The sequence below is a fragment of the Heterodontus francisci genome, chromosome 1 (genome assembly GCF_036365525.1).
Source record: "Heterodontus francisci isolate sHetFra1 chromosome 1, sHetFra1.hap1, whole genome shotgun sequence".
NCBI lineage: Eukaryota > Metazoa > Chordata > Chondrichthyes > Heterodontiformes > Heterodontidae > Heterodontus > Heterodontus francisci.
In genome coordinates this window covers 77,924,213-77,948,765 of record NC_090371.1, presented here as the reverse complement: position 1 = coordinate 77,948,765, position 24,553 = coordinate 77,924,213, and the positions used below count along the sequence as shown (strand labels likewise).

Genomic DNA, 24,553 nt, shown 5'->3' with positions numbered 1-24,553 from the left:
CTTTGTGTGAAAATTTTACCCCTTTGATCCCCTTTAAACCTCCTCCCTCTCACCTTAAATCTATGCCCTCTAGTTTTAGTCACCCCAACCATGGGAAACAGACTCTGGCTATCTATCTATGCCTCTCATAATTTTATATACCTCTATCATGTCCCCTCTCAGCCTCCTCCGTTCCAGGGAAAACAGACCCAGCCTATCCAATCTCTCTTTATAACTCAAGCTCTCCAAACCAGGCAACATCCTTGTGAATCTTTTCTTCACCCTCTGTAGCTTAATCACATCTTTCCTGTAGTGCAGCGACCAGAACTGCACACAGTACTCCAAATGCGGCCTAACCAACGTCATGTACAACAGTAACATGACGTCCCAACTCTTGTGCTCAGTGCCTCGGCTGATGAAGGCAAGCATGCCATACGCCTTCTTCACCACCCTGTCTACCTGTGTTGCCGCTTTCAGGGAACTATGTACTTGCATCCCAAGGTCTCTCTGCTCAACAACAATCCCCAGGGCCCTGCCATTCACTGTATATGTCCTGCCCTTGTTTAACTTCCCAAAATGCATCACTTCACACTTGTCTGCGTTAAATTCCATTTGCCAGTCTCTTGCCCACTTTCCCAGTTGATCTATATCCTGTTGTAACCTTAGACAACCTTCTTCACTGTCCACTATACCACCAATTTTGGTGTCATCTGCAAACTTACTAATCATGCCCCCTACATTCACATCCAAGTCACTCATATATATGACAAACAACAGAGGGCCCAGCACCGATCCCTGCAGCATACCTCTGGTCACTGGCCTCCAATCTGAAAAATAACCCTCCAGTACCACCCTCTGCCTCCTATCACCAAGCCAATTTTGTATCCAATTTGCTAGCTCACCCTGGATCCCTTGTGTTTGAACCTTCTGGACCAGCCTACCATGCGGGACCTTGTCAAAGGCCTTGCTAAAGTCCATGTAGACAATGTCCATCACCCTGCCCTCGTCAATCCTCTTGGTCACCTCTGCGAAAAATTCAATCAAATTCGTGAGACATGATTTCCCACGCACAAATCCATGCTGACTATCCCTAATCAGATCATGCCTTTCCAAATGCATATAAATCCTGTCTCTCAGAATCCCTTCCAATAACTTTCCCACCACTGATGTAAGGCTCACCGGCCTGTAGTTCCCTGGCTTATCCCTACTGCCCTTCTTAAATAAAGGCACAACATTAGCTATCCTCCAGTCTTCCGGTACCTCACCCGTGGCTAACGATGATACAAAAATTTCTGCCAGGGCCCCAGCAATATCCTCCCTTGCTTCCCAGAGCATCCTAGGATACACCTGGTCAGGCCCTGGGGATTTATCCACCTTAATGCGCTTCAAAATCTCCAACACCACCTCCTTTGTAATGTTGATATGCTCCAGGATATCGGTGTTCCCTCCCTTGAACTAACTAGCTTCTATGACCTTCTCCACGGTAAATACGGACAAGAAATATTCATTTCAGACCTCGCCCGTTTCCCGTGGCTCCACACATAGATTGCCACACTGATCCTTAAGGGGACCTACTCTCTCCCTAGCTACCCGTTTACTCTTAATATACATAGAATCTTTTAGGATTTTCCTTTATCTTATCTGCCAGGGAAATCTCATGGCCCCTTTTCGCCCTCCTAATTTCCTCCTTCAGTGTAGTACTACATCCCCTATACTCCGAGGGACTCGCTCGATCCCAGATGCCTATACCTGACATATGCCTCCTTCTTTGTCCTGACCAGACCCTCAATATCCCTCGTCAACCAACGTTCCCTAAACTTGCCAGCCTTGCCCTTCCATCTAACAGGAACATGCCGGCCCTGAACTCTTCCTATTTCACTTTTAAAAGCCTTCCACTTGCCAGACGTCCCTTTACCTGTAAACAGCCTCTCCCATTCAGCTTTTGAGAGTTCCTGTCATATGCCATCGAAATTAGCCTTCCCCCAATTTAGGACTTCAACCTGAGGACCAGTTCTATCCTTTTCCATAACTATCTTGAAGCTAATAGAGTTATGGTCACTGGTCCCAAAGTGCTCCCCCACTGACACATCAACCACGTGCCCAGCCTCATTTCCTAAGAGGAGATCGAGTGTAGCCCCTTCTCTCGTAGAGCTATCCACATACTGCTTCAGAAAACTATCCTGGACACACTTATCAAATCCTTCCTCATCTGATCCCTTAGCACTAAGGCAATCCCAGTCAATATTAGGGAAGTTAAAATCACCTACTATTACAACCCTATAATTCCTACACCATCTACAAGATGCACTGCAGCAATGCACCAAGGCTCCTTAGACAGCACCTTCCAAACCTGCGACCTCTACCAACTGGAAGGACAAGGGCAGCAAATACATGGGAGCACCACCACCTGCAAGTTCCCCTCCAAGTCACACACCATCCTGACTTGGAACTATATCGCCGTTCCTTAACTGTCGCTGGGTCAAAATCCTGGAACTCCCTTCCTAACAGCACTGTGGGTATACCTACCCCAAATGGACTGCAGCGGTTCAAGAAGGCAGCTCACCACCACCTTCTCAAGGACAATTAGGGATGGGCAATAAATGCTGGCCTAGCCAGCGACGCCCACATCCCTGAATGAATAAAAAAAAAATGCAGGTCCTAAGGACAGTGGATTCTCACAGGAATGTCTTAAATGTTGCTAAAGGGACCTTAACTCCAGTCTCCACAAGTCTGTTATGTCTGGATTCATCACACTGGGGTATCATCCAGACACGAAGGTTCAGTGACATTTTTGCATTCTTGCAGAGGCATGGCATGAAAAGATTCAACACTGCCACCTTCACCAACCCACCACCCTACTCAAATGACCCATGCAAACCCAGCAAGAAAGCAGTCCCAGGTACTAAGCAGATTGTTACGACCAGGTGGGAAAGGTGTCTAGGGGTCCCTTTCAACCTTCACCTGGTCTTTAACAGGGTTTAATTTTAAACACACCGTGTTTTTAGCTCCCCCTTGGTGAATCCTTGTTCACCGCTTTCCAATTATAAGGCAAAGAAACCAGCCCACACACAGGTTTTCTTAGGTTTAAAGAAGAAAAGTGACATTTTATTAAACTTGAACTTAAACTCTAATTCGGTTAACACCTACGGATACACAACGCGCCCATGCTTGCGTGCATACGCCGTACACACATGCAGATAGGAACAGAAAAGAGCAGAAGAAATAAAGTGGAAAAGTTTGAGGCAATATCTGAAGAGTTTTTGTTATGGGTCTTCGAGCTCATGGTAGAGTCCTTGATTGTAGGTAGATCTTGCTTTTCGTTGGGCCCAGTATTCTTCTTAAATCTTGCTCACTGTAGGAGCCTTTTCTCTCGTGGGGTTCCTGCGTCTTCAATGGGTTTTTGGAGTTCCGTGAGAAAGTGATGGGAGCAGACAGGAGAGCTGTGGCGAGCCAGCCAGGAGAGATCTTTTTCAATCCAGGAGTAAAGAGCTTTCTGCCAGTTCAAACACTGTCTCACCAATTTAAAACTCAGTTCAAACTCTGCAACAGCCAGTTAGTCATGTGACTAACTGGTCTGACCACGTCTGTTTGTGGATTGAATTGGAGCAAGGAATAGCTCCTTTGTCCAAACACTGTCTGTTAATATGCAAAAATGTCTTTCTAGCCAGGGGTCTGGAAATTCTTGTCACAGGCCTTCTCTTCTTCCAGCAACAATTTGAGATTTAATGTCCATGTGGTGAAATTAATGTGCCTCATTTTCGGCAGGTGGTGGCCTGCATGACAAGATTCAATGCTATCTATTACATGGCCATCTTGCAATGCAACCGAAGGAAGTACAGAACAACCACACTCTCAGCAGTCGGTCATCTTACTTCCTTCCCACAATGGTAGAACGTAGCCACAGCACTGGATTGGGCAGTGGAAAGCACTTTCTGTAGATAGTCACAAGGAGGGTACATTTGTGTAAGAAACACAAAATAAACCAAGCTCTACTACAGTAATCTCTGGAATTGCATTTGGACATTATGTAGAGTTCATTTGTAATAGGGCACAGTTCTGCAGCAGGGGATAAATGAATGTGCATGCATGGTGTGTAAAACAAAATACAGAGTCATGTCATTTGGATTTGGTGCATCAGTTCATTGTACACATTGGACTTGCCTCCCTACAACACTCCGTGCCTCTATCTCACTATCCTCCTTTAAGCTACTCCTTAAAACCTACCTCTTTTAACCAAGCCTTTGGTCATCTGACCTAATATCTCCTTATATGGTTCATCGTAATATTCTGTTTCATAATGCCGTTGAAGTACCTTGGGATTTTTTTTCCACTAAAGGTTCTTTATAAATATAAGTTGTTGTTGTAATCATGCAACAGTGCTGAGGAACTTCAGAGTTTAAGTGAAATGCTTCTGCAGTAAATATTGTTGGATTCGTCAGTCTTGTTGAACTCTAACATAATTGGTAATACCTCAGTCTACGGCACCTTCTTGCCGTCTTTTAGACTTTTCTTACCTCCTCTTGCACCTGCTGTATCTTGATTTCTCTTTATGCTTTGGTACTTTATGCTGTATAATGCTATCAGTTTGGACACCTTTTCAAGTTGTGCAGCAGAACATTATCAGCCCTGTTCAAGCAGCAGAATATTCTGTTTCAGCCTGCTTATCAAATATTTATATTCTGCCTTATTTTGTAGATTTTGCACTGGTGTTATCAACTATAGTTCAAGTGAGTCTCCCAGTTCACCCCAATCCATTCAGCTGGTGTAGAAATTCATTAAATAATGATGGGACTACTGATTGGCGCAGCTTAAATGTCATGCCATCTTCCAGAGCTACCTGGCATCCAACTACATGATGTAGCTCTGATGGTCACACTCGTTAGTGGAATGGAACCTCTTATTACTGCTATGGCATTTATTACTACCAAAAGAAACTCATATACCCGTAGCAGTTCCATCAGTCAAACCCTGCCCTCATGGAATCCCAGACGCACACTTGGTACATGTCACTTTCCTTCAAAAAAAAAATGAACTTCTCAACAGGAGTTGGGGGCAAATCCTCCATTGTCAGGAGTCATACCTAGCACAAAGGACGGTGGGTGTAGCTGTTTAGAGGCCAAGCATTTCATTCCCAGGACATCATTGCATGAGTTCCTCAGGGCAGTGACCAAGGCCTAACCATCTTAGCTGCTTCATCATAAGGTCGGAAATGGGGATGTTCGTTGATGATTGCACAGTGTTCAGTTCAATTCACAGCTCCTCAGATAATGAAGCAGTCCATGCCCACATGCAGCAAGACTTGGAAAACATTCAGGCTTGGGCTGATTAAAGCGGCAGTAACATTCGTGCCACACAAGTGACAGGCAATGACCATCTGCAACAAGAGAGAATCTAATCATCTCCCCTTGACATTCAACGGCATTACCATCACTGAATCCCCCACTATCAACATCCTGGGGGTTACCATTGACCAGAAACTTAACTGGACCAGTCATATAAATATTGTGGCTACAAGAGCCGGTCAGAGGCTGGGAATTCTGCAGTGAGTAACTGACCTCCTGGCTCCCCAAAACCTGTCCACCATCTTCAAGGCTCAAGTCAGGAGTGTGATGGAATACTGTCCACTTGCCTAGAAGAGTGCAGCTCCAAAACACTAAAGACATCCAGGACAAAGCAATCTGCTTGATTGGCACCCCATCCACCACCTTAAACATTCACTTCCACCACCGATGCACCATGGCTGCAGTGTCTAACATATACAAGATGCACTGCAGCAACTCGCCAAGGCTTCTTCAACAGCGCCTCCCAAGCCTGCAACCTTTACCTCCTCAAAGAACAAGAGAATGTGGCACATGGGAATGTCACCACCTGCAGGTTCCCCTCCAACTCGTACGCTATCTTGATTTGGAACTGTATCACTGTTCCTTATTCATCGCTCAAAGTCCTGGACCTCCCTACCTAACAGCACTCTGGGTGTACCTACACCACAAAGACAACAGTGGTTCAACAAGGCTCACCAGCACCTTCCAATTAGGGATGGGCAAAAATGCTGGCTTTGCCAGTGCCACCCACATCCACGAAAAAACAAAAAAATCCTGGCAAGCAATGCCAGACATGATTTATCCAGTGGTGCTCTACAGATTGGATATTACAGATCTCACTTGACAAAACCAGTGTCATAGAAGTTCAAGTCAGCACTGATTTTCACCACCATGGACAGAATATTGTACACGTGGATATGGTTTAGAGATCCGACTTCAGAAGACATGGCATTGGCTGGGATTAATAGGTCTGCCGAATTCACCTCTGTTACACGTGTAGCTGTCTCAGTTTATGGCTGTAAAATACTCTGAGGGAGAGAGGAATTCCAAAAAGAATGCCTATCCTAAGCAATGGGGGACAGTTACTAGAAAGCTATAAACTAAATGTGGTGTTTTTAAAAAAATCAATCAGGTACAGACACAATAAGCCGCTTTCTATGCTATATGGAAAATGACCAAAAAGTCCACCTAAAAAGGAAGCATCAACTTGACTTTGTGTAGTGCCTTTAGTAGAATCATTGCATTTTACAGCACAGAAGGAGGCCATTCAGCCCATCACAACTGTGAATACCAGTTCAATTTACCCCCACACCCCAATGTTTTCCCCCTAAGCTTGTAAATTAGTCCTCTTCAAGTACATGTCCAGTTGCCTTTTAAAAGTTCCTATAGAATTTGATCCCACCAACCTTTCAGGTCGTGTGTTCAGATCTTAACCATCTATGCAAACAAATATCTCCTCATTGCCTCTCTACTTCTTTTGCCAATTATTTTAAATCTATGACCTCTGGTTATCAACCCACTTGACAGAGGAAATAGTTTCTCCCTACTTGTTCTGTCAAAGCCCCTCATAATTTTGAACAATACCAGCTTGTCCAATCTGTCCAGGGCCTTGACATCCTTCCTAAAGCGTGGTGCCCAGAATTGTGTACACTGCTCCAGCTGAGGCATAAGCAGAGATTTGTAGAGGATTAGCATTACTTATTTATTTTTGTATTAAATGCCCCCGTTTACAAAGCCACGAATCCCATATGCTTTCTTAACTACCTTCTCAACTTGCCTTGTAACCTTCAAAGATTTGTGAATGTGTACATCCAGGTCCCTTTGTCCTTGCACCCCCCTCAGACTAGTACCATTTAGATTGTATTGCTTCTCCATGTTATTTCTCCCAAAGTGCATCACTTCATACTTATCCGCATTAAAGTGCATCTGGCATCTGTCTGCCCATTTCATCAGTCTATGTCCTCCTGAAGTCTGCTGCTATCATGCTCACTACTTACTGCATTACCAGTGTAGAAAAATGTCTCAAGGCATATAACAGAGGCAAAATCAAAAGGAGTGGATAGAAAGGGTGACCAAAAACTTGCTCAAAATGGGTTTTGAGTTGGAGCTTAGATGAGGATGATAAGTGGGCAGGAGGTTTCAGGAAGAAATTCCAGAGCATGGAGCCAAGGCATATGAAGGTGCAGAGAGAGGAGAAGGATGCAGAAGAGACCGGTGTCAAAGAACCAAGTATAGTAGGGCTGTAGAATAGATTGAATGTAACAGAAATAGTGGGGGCCAATGCCATGAAGAGGTTTGAACAAGAATTTTATTTAAGTTGTGAAGGTGCCAGGAGCTAGTTTGGATTCATAAGGACTGGCATGATGGATGGGCAAGACTTGATACCAGTAATAATATGGTCAACATTTTTAGATGAGTTGACATTTATGGAGGGTGGAGGAGGGGAGGTTTAGCCAGGAGTGCCTTGGATTAGTTCTTCTGGAGATGACAAACACCTGAGGGTTCAGCCAAGGTGGGCTGATTGGAATCAATGGAGGTGAAATTAGAGATCGAAGTAGGCAGTCATTTTATGGAAAGGATATGAGGTCAAAGACTGCTTTATTGTCAAATAGAATATGAAGTTGAGAACATTCTGGATGAAGGAAGAGCAGACTGATATCACTGAACCATCAAAGAGTTGCACTTGAGGTGTCGCTGGGGTATCATCATCGTCCCTGTCTGCGACTGATGGCGCAAGAGGAATCATATGGATGAGGAAAGGTTTGATCCTTAGAGCAGTCCGTAGAGAATGATGCAGTGGTTGGAAGAGAAGTCATTGCTGGAGCTACTCTGCTTATGAAACAAAAATAAAAGCCAAAGACCTACAACTCTCACTTGCTAAACCACCCAAGATCTGAAGGCCATACCTCTTTCAGGCAGGTGCATATTGCATTTCATATGCAACCCTCAAAACGCAAGGCAGCCTAATTATTATAATTTTGTTTCTTCTAAATGAGATTTTCACATTCAGCCGTATAAGCCTCCTGAACCCCCCAGTACTCCTTATTCTGAAAATAGCTGGTAGTTTGTTCCCATGAAATGTTCTGCCCCACAAATGCAACATTGATGCATCAGAGTGAAAAATCTCACTTATAATCTTGTCACTGTTTTCCTCCACTAAAAAAAGTATATTAACAACTGAGGTCATTCACAGTTTTATGTTTTGTTTATAACATACACGCTTTTATTCTGTTAACATTTTATTTTTTATTTGGTTGTGCAGCCAGTCGATGGACTTCCTACAGCCCAGACTTGCTTCTTCCAGCTTCGACTGCCTCCTTACTCGAGCCAACCGGTGATGGCAGAACGTTTGCGCTATGCCATTCAGAACTGCAGATCAATTGACATGGACAACTACATGCTTTCCAGGAATGCTGACACAGGAGAAGGTTCAGATAACGAATACTGAGAGCTGCTATCTTCAATACAACCATACCCCCGAAAGTCAATTTTTCATTTAAAGGAATCTCAGGAGATTAAGAAAACAAGAACTAAGCAGCTTACTGCTGGTCGAGCATTTTTTTAAATTGATCTTTTCTACATTACAGGATAATTACTTGCTACATCACAAAATTTTACACCAAAAATGCACCAGTGTTACCTTTTAAAGAAAACTGTTTAGTTTGATTTTGTGCACTACTTAAAATCAGGAATTAACTACATCCTGTAAAATTGTAAAATGATTTTTGTGTAGAAAGCATGTACATGTGGTACAATGACTAAGTGCAGCACTTTGCCTAATTTAAGCATCTTGTGTACAGAACCAGGGTGGATGATTGCCAAACAGTAACCTGATTATGGAAACTTGACTATGTGAATCCAATTCTTTGGTACTAAAATAATTTTCCATACCACACTGAACAATAAAGGATCCGGCGTGTGCTAACATCGTTCATAGCATTTTTTTCTGTGGCCAATGCATGTTCATGCTTGGTACTTACTGACTGATGAAACAATAATTGATAGGAAAACAAATTATATCTTAGCACATGAATGTAACCCATTATGTTGCATACATTTTAAAGAGCCAATTTAGTGAGAACAAAAAGGATTGTTTATCCCTTTCAATGACTGAATGTTCTTTACAGATTGCAAAAACGTGAAGGTTTTATTTCAGTGTAGTTATAATGATTATGAGGGAGAGTTAGCTGACACAAAACCAAGGCTGGAACTTTATGTTGGGCAGTAGCCCCTGCCCACCAGCCGAAAAATTGATTAACCCGCCTCCGCTGGGTTTGGGGAGCCACTCTGGGATTTTTTGCTTAATTGGTATTGGGCAGGACTTCTACCTCCTAAGGCAGCAAGTTCCACCTAATGGAGCTGCCGGCCAATCAGCAGGCTGGAAGCTCTAAGTCCTAGCAGCACCACTGCGAGCGTTGGCCACTGCTGGGCCTACACCCAGCCATCGGAAGCACCACCCTGGAAAGAAAGTATGTTTTTGGGGCCTCACCAGGGACAATTGTGCATTGGGACCAGTTGGGGCATCGGGGGCAGCCCTGTGTGAGGCACAGGGTGCCCAATCAGGATGGCTGCCCATCAGTCCACAAGAAAGCCTCCTGGTTTTACAAGGCAGGGGTCTTTGCCATCCAGCCGCTGGGGGTAAAATACCAGTGGTGGTGGGTGGAGGCCCTTAAGTGGCAATTAATTGGCCACTTAAAGGCGTTGGTTGGCCGGCGAGGGGCAGGTCAGTTCTAGCCACCCCACGTAAAATTGTAGTTGAGGCAGGAAGGTGTCGGGAACAGCCTCCTTCCCACTTCCCACTCAATTTTTTCACCCCCTACCCTCCCCACCCCAGGAAAGGATTTACCATTGCTTTAACTGCTCGTTAGGAGCAGTACTTTTTTTAAAAGTACATTTTTTAAAAAACGAATTGCTGTCAAAACCTATATTAAAAAAATGCCTCTGATCTCCAAGGATGTACTTCAAAAATGAATAGTTTCAGAACATCAAGGAATAGTATTTGATTAGCATGATATACTTCCCAGGCAACATTCCCAGCAGCTGATAACAGCACAACATAACCTATCAGTATCCTGTGATTGGCTTTAAAAAGTTAAAAGCTGAAACTGAGAAAAACAAATCAGCAAAATATTTTTACAAATTTCATCTGTTTATTATATCATTTGCACTGACAGAAACGTGCCTTCATTTAGAAAACATGAAAGGAAATGTTATAGTTTCTTACAAACCTTTCCAACAGCCAGTGATTAAATAGGGTGACATTTACATTTTTAATTAAGTGGCACACAATATACTACATTCAGCAGTTGGTTTCTTTTTGGTATGAAGGATTCCTTACCGGTTTGCAGTCAGTTGTCAACTATAAAAAGTGACCAGGGTATAAATAATAACTCGATTGACAATTGAGTCAAGTGCTATCACTCACGTTCTCCCAGGTTGCTCAATATTTGTATTTGACCCTATAATCTGTTACTCCAGTGCAATGTTATCAGATATACTGCTGAAGCTATTGGCTTATCCCAGGAAAACTTGAGTATACTGACTTGGAGTTTGGGAAATTGGATTAGGAACAGTTTTTGAAGTAGAATTGTGTTCATTTCTTTACTACCAATTTGGAGCCTTGAGGTTGTTTACTCCTTGTTTTACAACAACCACCCACTAGACCATTCAACTATAGAGGCATCATCCTGTTTCACCTTACCTGGCTCGGTATAGGAACACGAGATATTTTCCTCCTCCTAATGCAGTGGTCTGGGAAAAGGTGAGGAGGGGAGGAGAGAGAGAAGAGGCTGAATTTTCCCCAACTTGGAAAATATTCAGGAGGTGGGACCATTTCCAGGCCCCAACCCCTCTCACTGCTGTAGTGTGCCTGCCAGCTTAATCTTACAGAAGGTGACCAATTAGCAGATCACCTCTGCATTCCCCATCCAATCAGATGGTGTGATACCGCTGATGAGGCCATCAGCCAATCCCTCACGCCCAGCATTCTCTTGGATTTGTTTGCAGGCGAAATGCATAGTTTCTCAAGCCTTTGCAGGCGATGGCCTGAGGATTGATAATTTGGTACCTGAAAGTGAAAGATTGCCTATGTATTTCATGATGCTCAGATCTCCCGCTGTGCTCTCGCCTCCTGTGAGTAGATGAGCTACAGCCGGAGCGGGAGACCTGTGAGCCACTGGCAAAATTCAAATCCCTCATAAAAATGGCCACTAATTGGCTCACTTCATTGGATGCTCAACACTGCCCGGCTCCCTGAATTCACCTCTGGTAAAATTGTGAGAAAGTGGGAACAAGTTGGGACACCAACACTCAATTTCCCAGCCCCCCTCAACCACTTCCGAAGCCACCTTCACAGGACAGGGAGAATTTTGCCATCAGATAGCCACACAGACAAAAGAAACTTCAGATTTAGGACCCAACTACTCATCACCTTTCATCACTATACCATTGTTAAGATTACTGTCTTCTTAGTAACTGGTCATAATCAAATACACTACAACAGATAGAGGGCAGATAGAGACCACAGCTTTAAAATGCTGGGGGAACTGAATAATGTACTAAAATATCAAAGAGGTTAAAAATCAAAAAGGTAATTCTCAACTGGAAGGAGTCTACAGTGTGTGAGGAAAAGCTTTATAATTGCATAATTTTAGAGCTTCTAAAGAGGCCCATATCCTCAAATAATTTCCATCCAATAAATCACTGGAAAAACAGGCAGAATTTAAAGGGCGCCAGGGAGACAGGCTAGGAGGCATGAAAGCCCCATAGAATTATGATGGAAGGGCACACTGGAATTAAGTCTGGGAGTCGGGGGAGGGTGGGGGTAAGGCCGAAGACTAGCCACGTAAGGGCTTCTGCCCGCCACCACTGGAATTAAACCAGTGGTGGCGGTGGGCGGGGTTGGCCCAGTTAAACAAGGTGGCTTCTGTGGGTGGGTTTGGAGAGAGACCTCAGTGGGCAGTATGCAATCCACAAAGGGCCCATGGCGACAGATTTCTGACGTCAAAGCCTACCCTTACCATCCCGCCCCAACCTACACCTGCCAGACTTGGCTTGGCGACCCAGCCTCACTTACCTTGGATCCAGGGCTCCAGTGCTAGGCCTGCTGTCAGCCCTCTGATTGGCTGCCAGCTCTTGGAGGCGGGCCTGATGGCTGGCAGTTAATCATCCACGTGCCATTGAATTGCACCGGGGGTATGCGGGGCCTCTGAAGGGCAGAGGCATGGGTTCCAGAGTCTTTTTAGCCTTGCGCAGGACTTGCGCCGATTCAACTAAGTTTAGCCCCCATGAGGGTGATTTCCATACCTGAGTTTCTAATATGCAGTCTTGGCATATGGAGGCCTGAACTGGGGCCAGTCGCCATTATTGCCAAAAAAAAAGCTCAGTCGGTTTCCTGGTATACCCTCCACAACTACATTGTGTCCCGCTGATCCAATTGGCCAGACATCAAAATGAGGACAATCTCTATAAATAATTTGTATATGGAAACCGCTAGTAGTATTTCCAAATCAGCTGCTGACACAAAACTAGGAGGGAATGTAAGTTGTTGGACGGATGCAAGGAGGCTTCAAGGGACTTTGGACAGGCTAAGTGAATGGGCAAGAACGTGGCAGATGGAATATAATGTGAATAGGTGTGAAGTGATCCACGTTGGTAGGAAAAACAGGCGAGTATTTCTTAGAGGCTGGGAACTGTTGATGTCCAAAGAGACCTGGGTGACCTTGTTCATGAGTCACTAAAAGCTAGTATGCAAGTCCAGCAAGCAATTAAGAAGGCAAATGGTATGTTAGCCTTCATTGCAAGGGGGTTTGAGTACAGAAGTAAAGAAGCCTTAGTGAAACTGCACCTGGCATATTGTGTACAGCTTTGGTCTCCTTACCTAAGGAAGGATATAATTGCCATAGAGGGAGTGCAACAGAGGTTCACCAGACTAATACCTGGGAAGGCAGCATTGTCTTATGAGGAAAGATTGCAGAAACTGGGCCTGGATTCTCAGAGTTTTGAAGAATGAGAGGTGATCTCATTGAACCTTCCAAAATTACAGGGCGTGACAGGGTAGATGTGGATGGGATGTTTCCTCTGGCTGCTGAATCTAGAACCAAGGGACATAGGCTCAGAATAAGAGGTAGGTCATTTAAGACTGAGATGAGGAGGAATTTCTTTACTCAGAGGGTGGTGAATCTGTGGAATTCTCTACACCAGAGGGCTGTGGAAACTCAATTATTGAGCATGTTCAAGACAGAAGTCAATAGATTTCTGGATACTAAATATCAAGGGATATGGGGATAGTGGGAAAAAATGGCGTAGAGGTAGATGATCAGCCATGATCTAGCTGAATGATGGAGCACCCTTGATAGGCCATATGGCCTAATCCTGCTCCTATTTCCTAAGAACCTATGTTATCTAGCAGGCTTAGTGCTGGAATTACCCACGACCACACCAAAAATTTGAATCTTTATGCCTATTGCTACTAAACATGGCTTCTGGAATAAGAGCCCTGCTTAGCCCTAGCAAAGTTGTTCCATGTTGGATCTGTCAAACCCAAGTTGTGTAATAACAGAACACATCAGTAAATAAATGGTGACTTGCCAGACTCACAATAGAGCAAGTATTATTATAAATCACTCAGATGACAGCACAAAAAGTAATTCCACATATTTGACCTCTTGAAGTAAAATGTGGTCAGTGTAACTTCAAAACACAGTTGGAGCCAGATTTTAATGTATTTATATTGCAGTTCCACCCACAGAACTATAAATTTTCTTTCTTCACTCCACCCTGCATATCTCCTCCCTCTCAACCCAGCCACCAAGCATACTCTATCAACTGTCCATATTCATCCTGCCCTCAGGTTTCTTTCTGTATGGGAAAAGGTTTAGGATTAACTAAAGAAAGTCAGCAATCTTGTCCTTGTCACACAACATGGGCTGAATTTTCCCGGCCCTGTGGAGGTGGTGGGTGGGGTGGAGCCAAGGCAGGACACTCGCTGACATATTCCCATCTCTAGAAAACTTTCCTAGGGGCAGGCTGGGACCAGGGCTGGCTGCCTGCTCCATGAAGGCAGGCAACCAATTAAAGCAATTAAGGCCCTACTTAGGGGCTATTTTGCGACAGCGCAGGAACTTTGTGCCATCAGAGTGCCCCACCTCGCCACTTTGTGCAGAGCCTTGTCTTCCTGCAGCAGGCCAGTTGGCCATCTGACCCAGAGGCTCCGTGCCCCAATTGATGGGGCCACAAGGATCAAAAGTCATAACCTTGTCCATCACTACTCTGGTGGAGGGGTTTCCCTCCATCCTGCTGGCCCTACCAGCTTCAGGTCTCATGATCTGTTGACTTTTCTGCAGGCAACCAAGAGCATCCCTATGTGTTGAGGATGCCAACCTGGCATTGCTGCGGGCCCTCTAATTGGGCCTCTCAGTTCCACGGTCTGCCTACCATCCAGGAGGGGTCTTCATTATTGGTGCCTCTGGGAAGATCATGACTGACATCCCACCACAGCCACTTCCAGATTCCCGACCCAGAATTGAGCCCAATGACGAGCAAAATGCAGCTGCAAGTGGCTGGCTATTGCTGGACATTTTTGGAAACATAAGAGTGAAGCTCTAGCTCATCCCCCATTAAAGATAATGGATTGGAGCAGGATAAGAAAAGTTAGTTATCGAGAGTAATTTTTGAATAGGTTTTCTGGGAGTCATGTCAACCAACAAAGGACACATAAATAATTTTGTGGACAGAGGTTTCTTTTATATATTTTCCCTTCCTTTGTGATGATACAGTGGACACAATAGACCAATTTAAGTTAAAACACATTTGCACTTCAGGAGGAATAATTACCATATCCTAAAGAAGCAGGCATGTGATTTTTCCCATCCATATTCCTGGCTGGGGAATAGCAATTATACACTATGGCCAGAATCTTACGCCCCACCCAAACAGCGAGATGGTAGCGGGGGGATGTAAAATGGAGTGGGAGGCTCAGGAGACCCTTCCCGACCTGCACTCGCCTCCGCTGCTACTTTGTGTAGGGTGGCAGTGGCAAAAAAAGCCCGCCCGCCCCTGGCCAATCAAGGCCATTAAGTGGCCATTTAACGGCCACCGCCCACCACCACAGGAAGTTTACCCATGGCTGGCCAGGTGGCCCAGGCCCAAGAGAAGCTGCCTGATAAAAACAGGTGGGTGGCTCTCTGACAGCCTGTGGGAGGGCCCTCATGATCTGGCACCCTGTGCCCGACGGAGGGCCCCCCCACTGCCCCAATCACCCCTAGAACCCAACATGCCTCCTGTTCCCCCAATCGACCACCCTTGCCTCGCTGCGGCCCGATTGATCAGCCCTGGCGAAGCACCAAAAACTTACCTTAGGTCCGGGGCTCCCCGACATCATCTTTGCGAACAAGAAATGCTGGAATCACAGCAGGTCTGGCAGCATCTGTGGAAAGAGAAGCAGAGTTAACGTTTCGGGTCAGTGACGCTTCTTCGAAGAAGTTCCGAAGAAGGGTCACTGACCCGAAACGTTAACTCTGCTTCTCTTTCCACAGATGCTGCCAGACCTGCTGAGTGATTCCAGCATTTCTTGTTTTTGTTTCAGATTTCCAGCATCCGCAGTATTTTGCTTTTATCATCTTTGCGAAAGCTGGGTTGCAGTCCCAACAGTGGCCACCGCTCCCAGTGGCGCTGCTGGAACAGAGAGCTGCCAGCCCTCTGATTGGCCAGCAGCTCCATTAGGCGGGACTTCCTGCCTCAATGAGGTTGAAGTCCCGCCTCAGACCAATTAAAGGCTTGGGGATCACAAAATTCGGCCCAGATCCCCAGGCCAGGCGGAGTTGGGTTCACCACCGACCTTTCAGTCGATGGATGGCTGCCATCCGCCAAGGGTAAAATTCCGGCCTAAGTGCAGAAAAGACTACCTAGCACAAGCAATCCCTCTTTTAATAATCACCCTTTGACCTGGTAACATTTGCTGATGTCTAGCCTAGATTGTCTTCAATGTTGACTGAAACCAGTGATAATAGAGGGATTGGAGATAATGAAAAAGCTAGGCATGTCATAATTATCCCCTGAAAAAGCAAATATCAAACATTACATGAACTTTTTTTGGATGGTTAAAGCCCAGAAACACAATCTCGAGTCAAATTGGCCTCGTCAACACAACTAGGAGATCAGGGAACACAAATACTTCAGCTTAGTAGATCTGTGGTACATCAGGAATGTCCAGCCAGACTGTCTCATTGATTGAACCTGAAAGTTTGGGTTTCACTTCCAAACAAACCTACAAACTAATACTTTGGGATCTGGGGAGGCCTGAGGGAGTACACACAATATCAGCCAAAAAAATCTACTTATGTTAACTGCTATAGACAATTTGGTAGTGATTTGGTTTTAAAGATTCTTGAGCATAATGTGTTTCTTCAAATCAGTTACTTGGGCAGCACAGCAAAAAGCAGAACTATACTTAAACTGCAACGATTGCACTGTTTACATCATTCAAATTTAGGAAGCCAGCCATGCAAAAGTTCCATTAAAGCAGGAAGAAACTAATTTAATTTTATCCAGATATGAAACAAATACAATCTAGTGATTTGTATCTGCTATCAACAGATATTGTTCAATCATCTCATTCCAGTATTCCTATACCTAAATAAATCACAATCTTATTCACTTTAACATACAAAGCTTCATACTTATTGAACATTAGGCTATTACACATAATCTGCCAATCTTTAATATTTTAAAACAACATCAGGCTGATTATTATACTCGCTAACCATCCATGGAAAGACTTCAATCCACATAAAGAGCATTAATTTCATCTTCGTACATTTTCGTCACAACGGCCCTTTTCAGTTTCATTGTTGGACCTGTGAATACAACATAAATTTATAATTTCCAACTTTGAAAAATCAAGAAATGCAAAATTTAGGCCATAAACTTAAAAACTGATCTATGTCTGGACAGCGATCACCATATACAGCTCTTCCCCCATTTAGCATTTACTACATGTCGGTCTGTATTTATGTCAACCCAATTGCTACGGAATATAACTGCAGATCAGCTCCTGTACCTAATTTGCTAGAATCTTTTAAATCAGCAGATTTATTGATTCCCTGCAGCTGCAGCTGCATCTGCTTATACTTAAGAGTGCAAACTGCAGTAGAATTGCGTGCGTGTCTGCCATTTGCCATTTTCAGATCATAGTCAATGGTACTGGAAAAAAGTTTTCCTTACTTTAGTACCAATATTCTTGACATCTCAAAGTACCATCAATGTTATATTAACGTGTGACTGTGTGTAATTCTTTAAAATATGTTCATTAGAAGTTTCATACACTTCTACATCATCCTTTTCTCTACTTCCATAAATTTCTATTTTAGTTATTTTAGCATTTATTTTAATTCTCCTTTATTTTACTATCAGTATTTCGCTTGACCCCTTTTCCTGCATCTCCATTGTCCAAACTTTCATTTCCAAGCTAGGACCTAAAACACTGAAATTTGGGTCCTAAAGAGCCAAAAAGTTTTTTTAAAAAGCTGTTTTCTCAATGAATTCAGACTCAACTGTTGAAAATTGACCCGCTCAGGTCACTGCAAAAATGCTTCATTTTTAAGTAATATTAATTAACCACAAATAATTTGCGATGAACGAGCATTGCTGAATTACATCATTTGTCAGTTTGGCGCAGTTGGTAACACAGTCGCTTCTCAGTTTAGGCTGACGAGATTAGTACTGAGGGTTTGCTAACTACATCATCAGAGGCCTGTCTTTTAGATGCAATATCTTCTGATTTGCCTGTTCTGATAGAATAAAGAACCCTTGACACTATTTGAGGAGCAAGGAATTCTGACACGGTCTTGGAAAACATTCATCACCTCACCCAACACCATCAAAAACAGATTGATAGGTCATTCATCTTATTGGTGCTTCTGCTGCCTTTTTGTACATAACTTTCATCTAGATACAGTGACTGGGCTTCAAAGCAATTCATTGCACTTGAGCAGTATGGGATATTTTAGAGATGTGATAAAGCTATTTTTATATATATATATATATATGTATATATATATATATATATATATATATAGTCATCCATGGCACCTTGTGAATTAAAAGTAAATGAGTGGCAAAATACAGAAAAGCTGAACAGGTAATCCCTACAGATATTGTGTATGTTATAATCTAATTGGACTTCCACTTCCTAATACTTTTTAAATTGAGAAATCTTGAACCAAGGTTCAGTGATACCAAGCTTGAGTTTCAAAAGACTGAAGGTTAGAAAGAAAGAAGGAATAAAGTGAGAGGGGTAAAGTGACACACAGTTTTAAGGTAATGAGAAATATTTAGAGTAGGATACATACTTTCAATATAACGATTAAGAATAGAGGAGCACTTACAAGACAGTTTAGTATAGACAGCAATATATCAGTAGGACACTGATCATAGAAGAAACTGGACATAGTAATCTGGCACTTTATTAAATTGTTGATCACCTCTCGGCTGTGTTATAAAAAGGATACTAGAGCCTTGGAAAGATGCAACACAGATTTACTCGGATGACAGGGATCAGAGGGTAGGATAAGAAACATGAAGAATTAATGTAAAAAAATAGAGTGGGGTAGTTTATTAGATCATAGACTGCATTACAAGTTATGAGTCAAGATCTGGAATTCACTGCCTGAAAGGGTGGTGGAAGCAGATTTAATAGTAATTTTCAAAAGAAAATTGGATATCTACTTGAAAAGGAAAAATCTGCAGAACTATAGGGAAAAACAGGAGTGGGACAAATTGGATATCTCTTTCAAAGACCTGACACAGGCACAATAAGATGAATGGCCTTGTTCTGTGCTGTATGATTCTATGATTACCACAACTGAAGCTGGCATTTGAGTGATTTAGATAAACATGAAATAAAGTATTTAAGCATACAGAGAAGAGCAGAAAAATACACTGAATAAATAGTTCAGTTTGGACAGGCTCAGTGGCCTCCTGCATTAAAATTTCTGTGATCTTATAACCACCTGAAATATGTGTGGAATGGCTCTGGTTTGTAGATCCTATGCATCTTTCAAGAACATTTTCTACATTAATAAAAACAGTTGAAAATATCAAAGGTTTTACTTTTATTCCTGCTTACAACTCTGGGAAGGGTTGAGAGGAAAGGAAGGAAAAGGGAAGGAAGGAAAAGGGAAGAGTCTAAGCTGATGCATACAGGATCACTCTTTCCCAGTCTCAAAGATAGATTTCATCAGATCTTCATTGTACTCACAACTCACTTAACTGCAACACTCATGGCATCATGTACTCCAGCACCTCCTTATCCTGTGAAGCAGCAATATCACAGGAACACTCACTGTCACACATTGCCCTATTGTCATTCCTTTATCATCACTGGGTGAAAATCCAGGAATTCCCTACTTAACACCCCTATGGGTCCACCCAGTAATGAGTGCAGTGCTTCACAAGTAAATCCCTCTACCGCATTCTCAGGGTCCTAAGGGTGTAACAATAACTGTGACCTTGCCCACAGCTGGAAAACAAATAAAATGTCTTATCATTTCTCATAATTGTGGTCATTTCAAAAGAAAACAATTGCTCTTGCATTGCTTACTGTTTATATAGATACAAGTAAAAATTCAGCAATGGTCTTACCTAATTCTCCTCCAACAAGTGAGAAGTCTCTTTCCAAAATGACCCACTTTTGGATTTTCTGAGCATTTGATATGGCATTTTTATTTACTGCATCAATTCCAGTCTGGATGGCTTTGTAAAGCATAGGATCGCTAAAGCTTACAACCTCAGACACATGAGTGGCCGAGCATCCATATTTGCGACAAAATGCAATTGCTGCTGGAGCCAACTCATCTAGTGGGGCTCCTGTTTCGTTGTCTAGGTAACACTGGAGAAAGCAGGAAGAGGAAAAAGGGACAAAATGATAGCAGCTAGAAAAATTACCGTTTACCATAAAAAAGATTCTAAGAAACACTAGATTGGCTTCCATTCTATGAATGTAGTTCAAATCCATTTACAACATGGATAAATCAATCAATCATTCAGTGAGCTTATCCAATGACTCATATCTTTACAGTGACTATCTTAGCCAGATAGGCCAGGAAGTCCAAATTCAATCCCAGACTGTGTTAAATTAGACAAAATATTTTTTTTTAAATTACATTTGAATAAATGTGAAAATGAACTTTGGGACATCTTGTACATTTCTATATTCCAATTGGAGAAACACGGAATGCATCCCTTTAAGAAGTGCATCTTTTAAGATGCACCTCTATTTTGGTCGGGTCTTGCTCCTCTCAGTCTTTTCTATCACAACCATTGTAGTTCTTTAACAGAAAACACAGCAGCATGAGTTAATAAGCACAAGATAAAACAGGTCAGAGATTTATGCCTGGAGGATGAATTCATTCACAGAATAGAGGAAAATCTTATCTATTATTGGCAATGTTACATTATTCATTACTTTTTTCTAATTTTCAAGAGCTCTCCTGCTAAAATACTCAGACCAGCTTAAAGCACAGCTATACCAAAACAATCAATTCTAAACCTTGGGTTAAAGGCCATGTCTGTGTTGACCCAAGTGCCTGCTTTACCAATAATGCTTCTGATTAAGAGTGACATTGGAACATTACAGGAAGCATATTCTAGTAAGGGTATGACAGCACCCATTTATGCATTGCTCGTAAGTTGGGTTATAGAAAAAAGAAAATGTAGATGAAATGTGGTATTACTTGGAATCAATTCAAGTGCATGTTTGGCTGAAATATCCTTCTCCCAAAGAGCCTCCAGGTCATTTAATATTACATACCACCTACATGACGGCCATCACTCCATTTATAAAATGCTTTTAGATGTTTCTGACAAATGCAGTAGGTACTGGATAACTACAGGTTATGTCCAATTTAGGCAAGATGCTGATAGGCTACAGCCTCTTGTGGAATTACACTCGAACAGGAATCACCACATTCAGAAGAAGGGAGGGAAAAAAGGTGTCTCCAACCCTCATTTGTGCTGGTTTATGCAGTAGAATTTCATTAATGTTCTGAATAGCTGTTGTTAGATCCATTTCCAGTTTGTCAAAGTATTTTAAATCATCACATGGAGAAAACAGTGTGAACCTAGATCATATCCCATCAAGGGCATCCACAGTGTCACGCTCATTGAAAGTGCAGCGATAGAAATACAAAATAAACCGACGAGTTCATAAAAATAGAACAATTGAAAAAAACTGGTACACTTGCCTTCAACAAGATGGAGGACAAAGTCACATGGGACATACCTTCTCCTGCACTGAAATACACATCCATGTCTGCTAGAACTGAAACTCTTTAACCCCCGTCTGCACTAAAATTAAATAACTCATCACACATGGATGTGAGCTGTCCACAAAGTGAGCTAAAACAAAAGACATTAGCAGACATTTGGGTGGTGGCTGTACCCAAGAGACTACACGTGTAGTGTCTCCCACCCACCCTCCTCCTCTAACCAAAAAAAAGGACTCTGTTGTGTTGATAAGGTAAGCTTTTTATTTAAGAAGTTCTGTCCGTTGGATTGCTAAGCTAACAAGTTTTGACTTTTTTTTTTGGTTTTTCAGTAGATTTGTTGGGAATTTAGAATAGAGGGAATGGAAGTTAAGGCAGTTGTATGTTCCTCCTGCAGAATGTGGGAGGTAAGGGTCGCCAAGAGTGTCCCTGCTGACTGCATCTGCGGGAAGTGCACCCAACTCCAGCTCCTCGAGAACCGCGTTAGGGAACTGGAGCTGGAGCTGGATGAACTTTGGATCATTCGGGAGGCGGAGGGGGTTATTGAGAGGAGTTATGGGGAGGTAGTCACACCTCAGGTAAAAGAAGTAGGTAGATGGGTTACCGTCAGGGGAAGGAGAGGGAACCAGCAGGCAGTGCAGGGATCCCCTGTGGCCGTTTCCCTCAACAACAGGTATACCGTTTTGGATACTGTTGCGGGGGACGACTTACCAGGGGTAAGCAATGGGATACAGGTCTCTGGCACAGAGTCTGTCCCTGTTGCTCAGAAGGGAAGGGGGAAGAGGAGCAGAGCATTAGTCATTGGGGACTCCATAGTTAGGAGAACAGATAGGAGGTTCTGTGGGAACGAGAGAGACTCACGGTTGGTATGTTGCCTCCCAGGTGCCAGGGTTCGTGATGTCTCGGATCGTGTTTTTGGGATCCTTAAGGGGGAGGGGGAGCAGCCCCAAGTCGTGGTCCACATAGGCACCAACGACATAGGTAGGAAGAGAGATGGGGATTTAAGACAGAAATTCAGGGAGCTAGGGTGGAAGCTTAGAGCGAGAACAAACAGAGTTGTTATCTCTGGGTTGTTGCCCGTGCCACGTGATAGCGAAGCGAGGAATAGGGAGAGAGAGGAGTTGAACACGTGGCTGCAGGGATGGTGCAGGAGGGAGGGTTTTGGTTTCCTGGATAATTGGGGCTCTTTCTGGGGTAGGTGGGACCTCTACAAACAGGATGGTCTTCACCTGAACCAGAGGGGTACCAATATCCTGGGGGGGAGATTTGCTAGTGCTCTTCGGGGGGGTTTAAACTAATTCAGCAGGGGAATGGGAACCTAAAATGTAGTGCCAGTGTACAGGATGTTGAGAGTAGTGAGGTCAGGGATAAGGTTACAAGGACGCAAGAGGGCACTGGCAAGCAAGAACCTGGTTTAAAGTGTGTCTACTTCAATGCCAGGAGCATCCGGAATAAGGTGGGTCAGCTTGCAGCATGGGTTGGTACCTGGGATCTCGATGTAGTGGCCATTTCGGAGACATGGGTAGAGCAGGGGCAGGAATGGATGTTGCAGGTTCCGGGATTTAGATGTTTCAGTAAGAACAGAGAAGATGGTAAAAGAGGGGGGGGGTGTGGCATTGTTAATCAAGGAGAGTATTACAGCGACAGAAAGGACGTTTGAGGACTCGTCTACTGAGGTAGTATGGGCCGAGGTTAGAAACAGGAGAGGTGAAGTCACCCTGTTGGGAGTCTTTTATAGACCTCCAAATAGTTCCAGAGATGTAGAGGAAAGGATAGCGAAGATGATTCTCGACAGGGGCGAGAGTAACAGGGTAGTTGTTATGGGGGACTTTAACTTTCCAAATATCGACTGGAAATACTATAGTTCGAGTACTTTAGATGGGTCAGTTTTTGTCCAGTGTGTGCAGGAGGGTTTTCTGACACAGTATGTAGACAGGCCAACCAGGGGCGATGCCACATTGGATTTGGTACTGGGTAATGAACCCGGCCAGGTGTTAGATTTAGATGTAGGTGAGCACTTTGGTGATAGTGATCACAATTCGGTTAGGTTTACCTTAGCGATGGGCAGGGACAAGTATATACCGCAGGGCAAAAATTATAGCTGGGGGGAAAGGAAATTATGATGCGATTAGGCAAGATTTAGGATGCGTAGGATGGGGAAGGAAACTGCAGGGGATGGGAACAATCGAAATGTGGAGCTTATTCAAGGAGCAGCTACTGCGTGTCCTTGATAAGTATGTACCTGTGAGGCAGGGAGGAAGTTGTCGAGCGAGGGAGCCGTGGTTTACTAAAGAAGTTGAAGCGCTTGTCAAGAGGAAGAAGAAGGCTTATGTTAGGATGAGACATGAAGGCTCAGTTAGGGCGCTTGAGAGTTACAAGCTAGCCAGGAAGGATCTAAAGGGAGAGCTAAGAAGAGCAAGGAGAGGACACGAGAAGTCAGTGGCGGATAGGATCAGGGAAAACCCTAAGGCTTTCTATAGGTATATCAGGAATAAAAGAATGACTAGAGTTAGATTAGGGCCAATCAAGGATAGTAGTGGGAAGTTGTGTGTGGAATCAGAGGAGATAGGGGAAGTGTTAAATGAATATTTTGCGTCAGTATTTACAGTAGAGAAAGAAAATGTTGTCGAGGAGAATACTGAGATTCAGGCTACCAGGCTAGATGGGATTGAGGTTCACAAGGAGGAGGTGTGATCAATTTTGGAAAGTGTGAAAATAGATAAGTCCCCTGGGCCAGATGGGATTTATCCTAGGATTCTCTGGGAAGCTAGGGAGGAGATTGCAGAGCCTTTGTCCTTGATCTTTATGTCGTCATTGTCGACAGGAATAGTGCCGGAAGACTGGAGGATAGCAAATGTTGTCCCCTTGTTCAAGAAGGGGAGTAGAGACAGCCCTGGTAATTATAGATCTGTGAGCCTTACTTCGGTTGTGGGTAAAATGTTGGAAAAGGTTATAAGAGATAGGATTTATAATCATCTTGAAAAGAATAAG

At 43.5% G+C, this 24,553-nt stretch overlaps 2 protein-coding genes across 13 annotated transcripts in view; one reads left to right on the top strand and one right to left on the bottom strand.

Annotated features, from left to right (window-relative positions):
• The window catches only part of LOC137370144 (probable E3 ubiquitin-protein ligase HERC1), a 480,710-nt gene extending 471,485 nt beyond the window's left edge, over positions 1 to 9,225 (top strand). For all 7 annotated transcript variants that reach the window (XM_068032400.1, XM_068032409.1, XM_068032373.1 and 4 more), the window contains one exon: positions 8,563 to 9,225. In XM_068032400.1, coding sequence (XP_067888501.1) covers positions 8,563 to 8,748 — 186 coding nt within the window. In that variant the 3' untranslated portion in view covers positions 8,749 to 9,225. The remainder of the gene's footprint in view (positions 1 to 8,562) is intronic.
• Positions 9,226 to 15,801: 6,576 nt separating this feature from the next.
• Positions 15,802 to 24,553, bottom strand: part of LOC137370161 (long-chain-fatty-acid--CoA ligase ACSBG2-like) — a 184,085-nt gene continuing 175,333 nt past the window's right edge. For all 6 annotated transcript variants that reach the window (XM_068032432.1, XM_068032440.1, XM_068032449.1 and 3 more), the window contains 2 exons: positions 19,941 to 20,187; positions 15,802 to 17,155 (listed from right to left, as the gene is read on the bottom strand). In XM_068032432.1, coding sequence (XP_067888533.1) covers positions 17,079 to 17,155; positions 19,941 to 20,187 — 324 coding nt within the window. In that variant the 3' untranslated portion in view covers positions 15,802 to 17,078. The remainder of the gene's footprint in view (positions 17,156 to 19,940; positions 20,188 to 24,553) is intronic.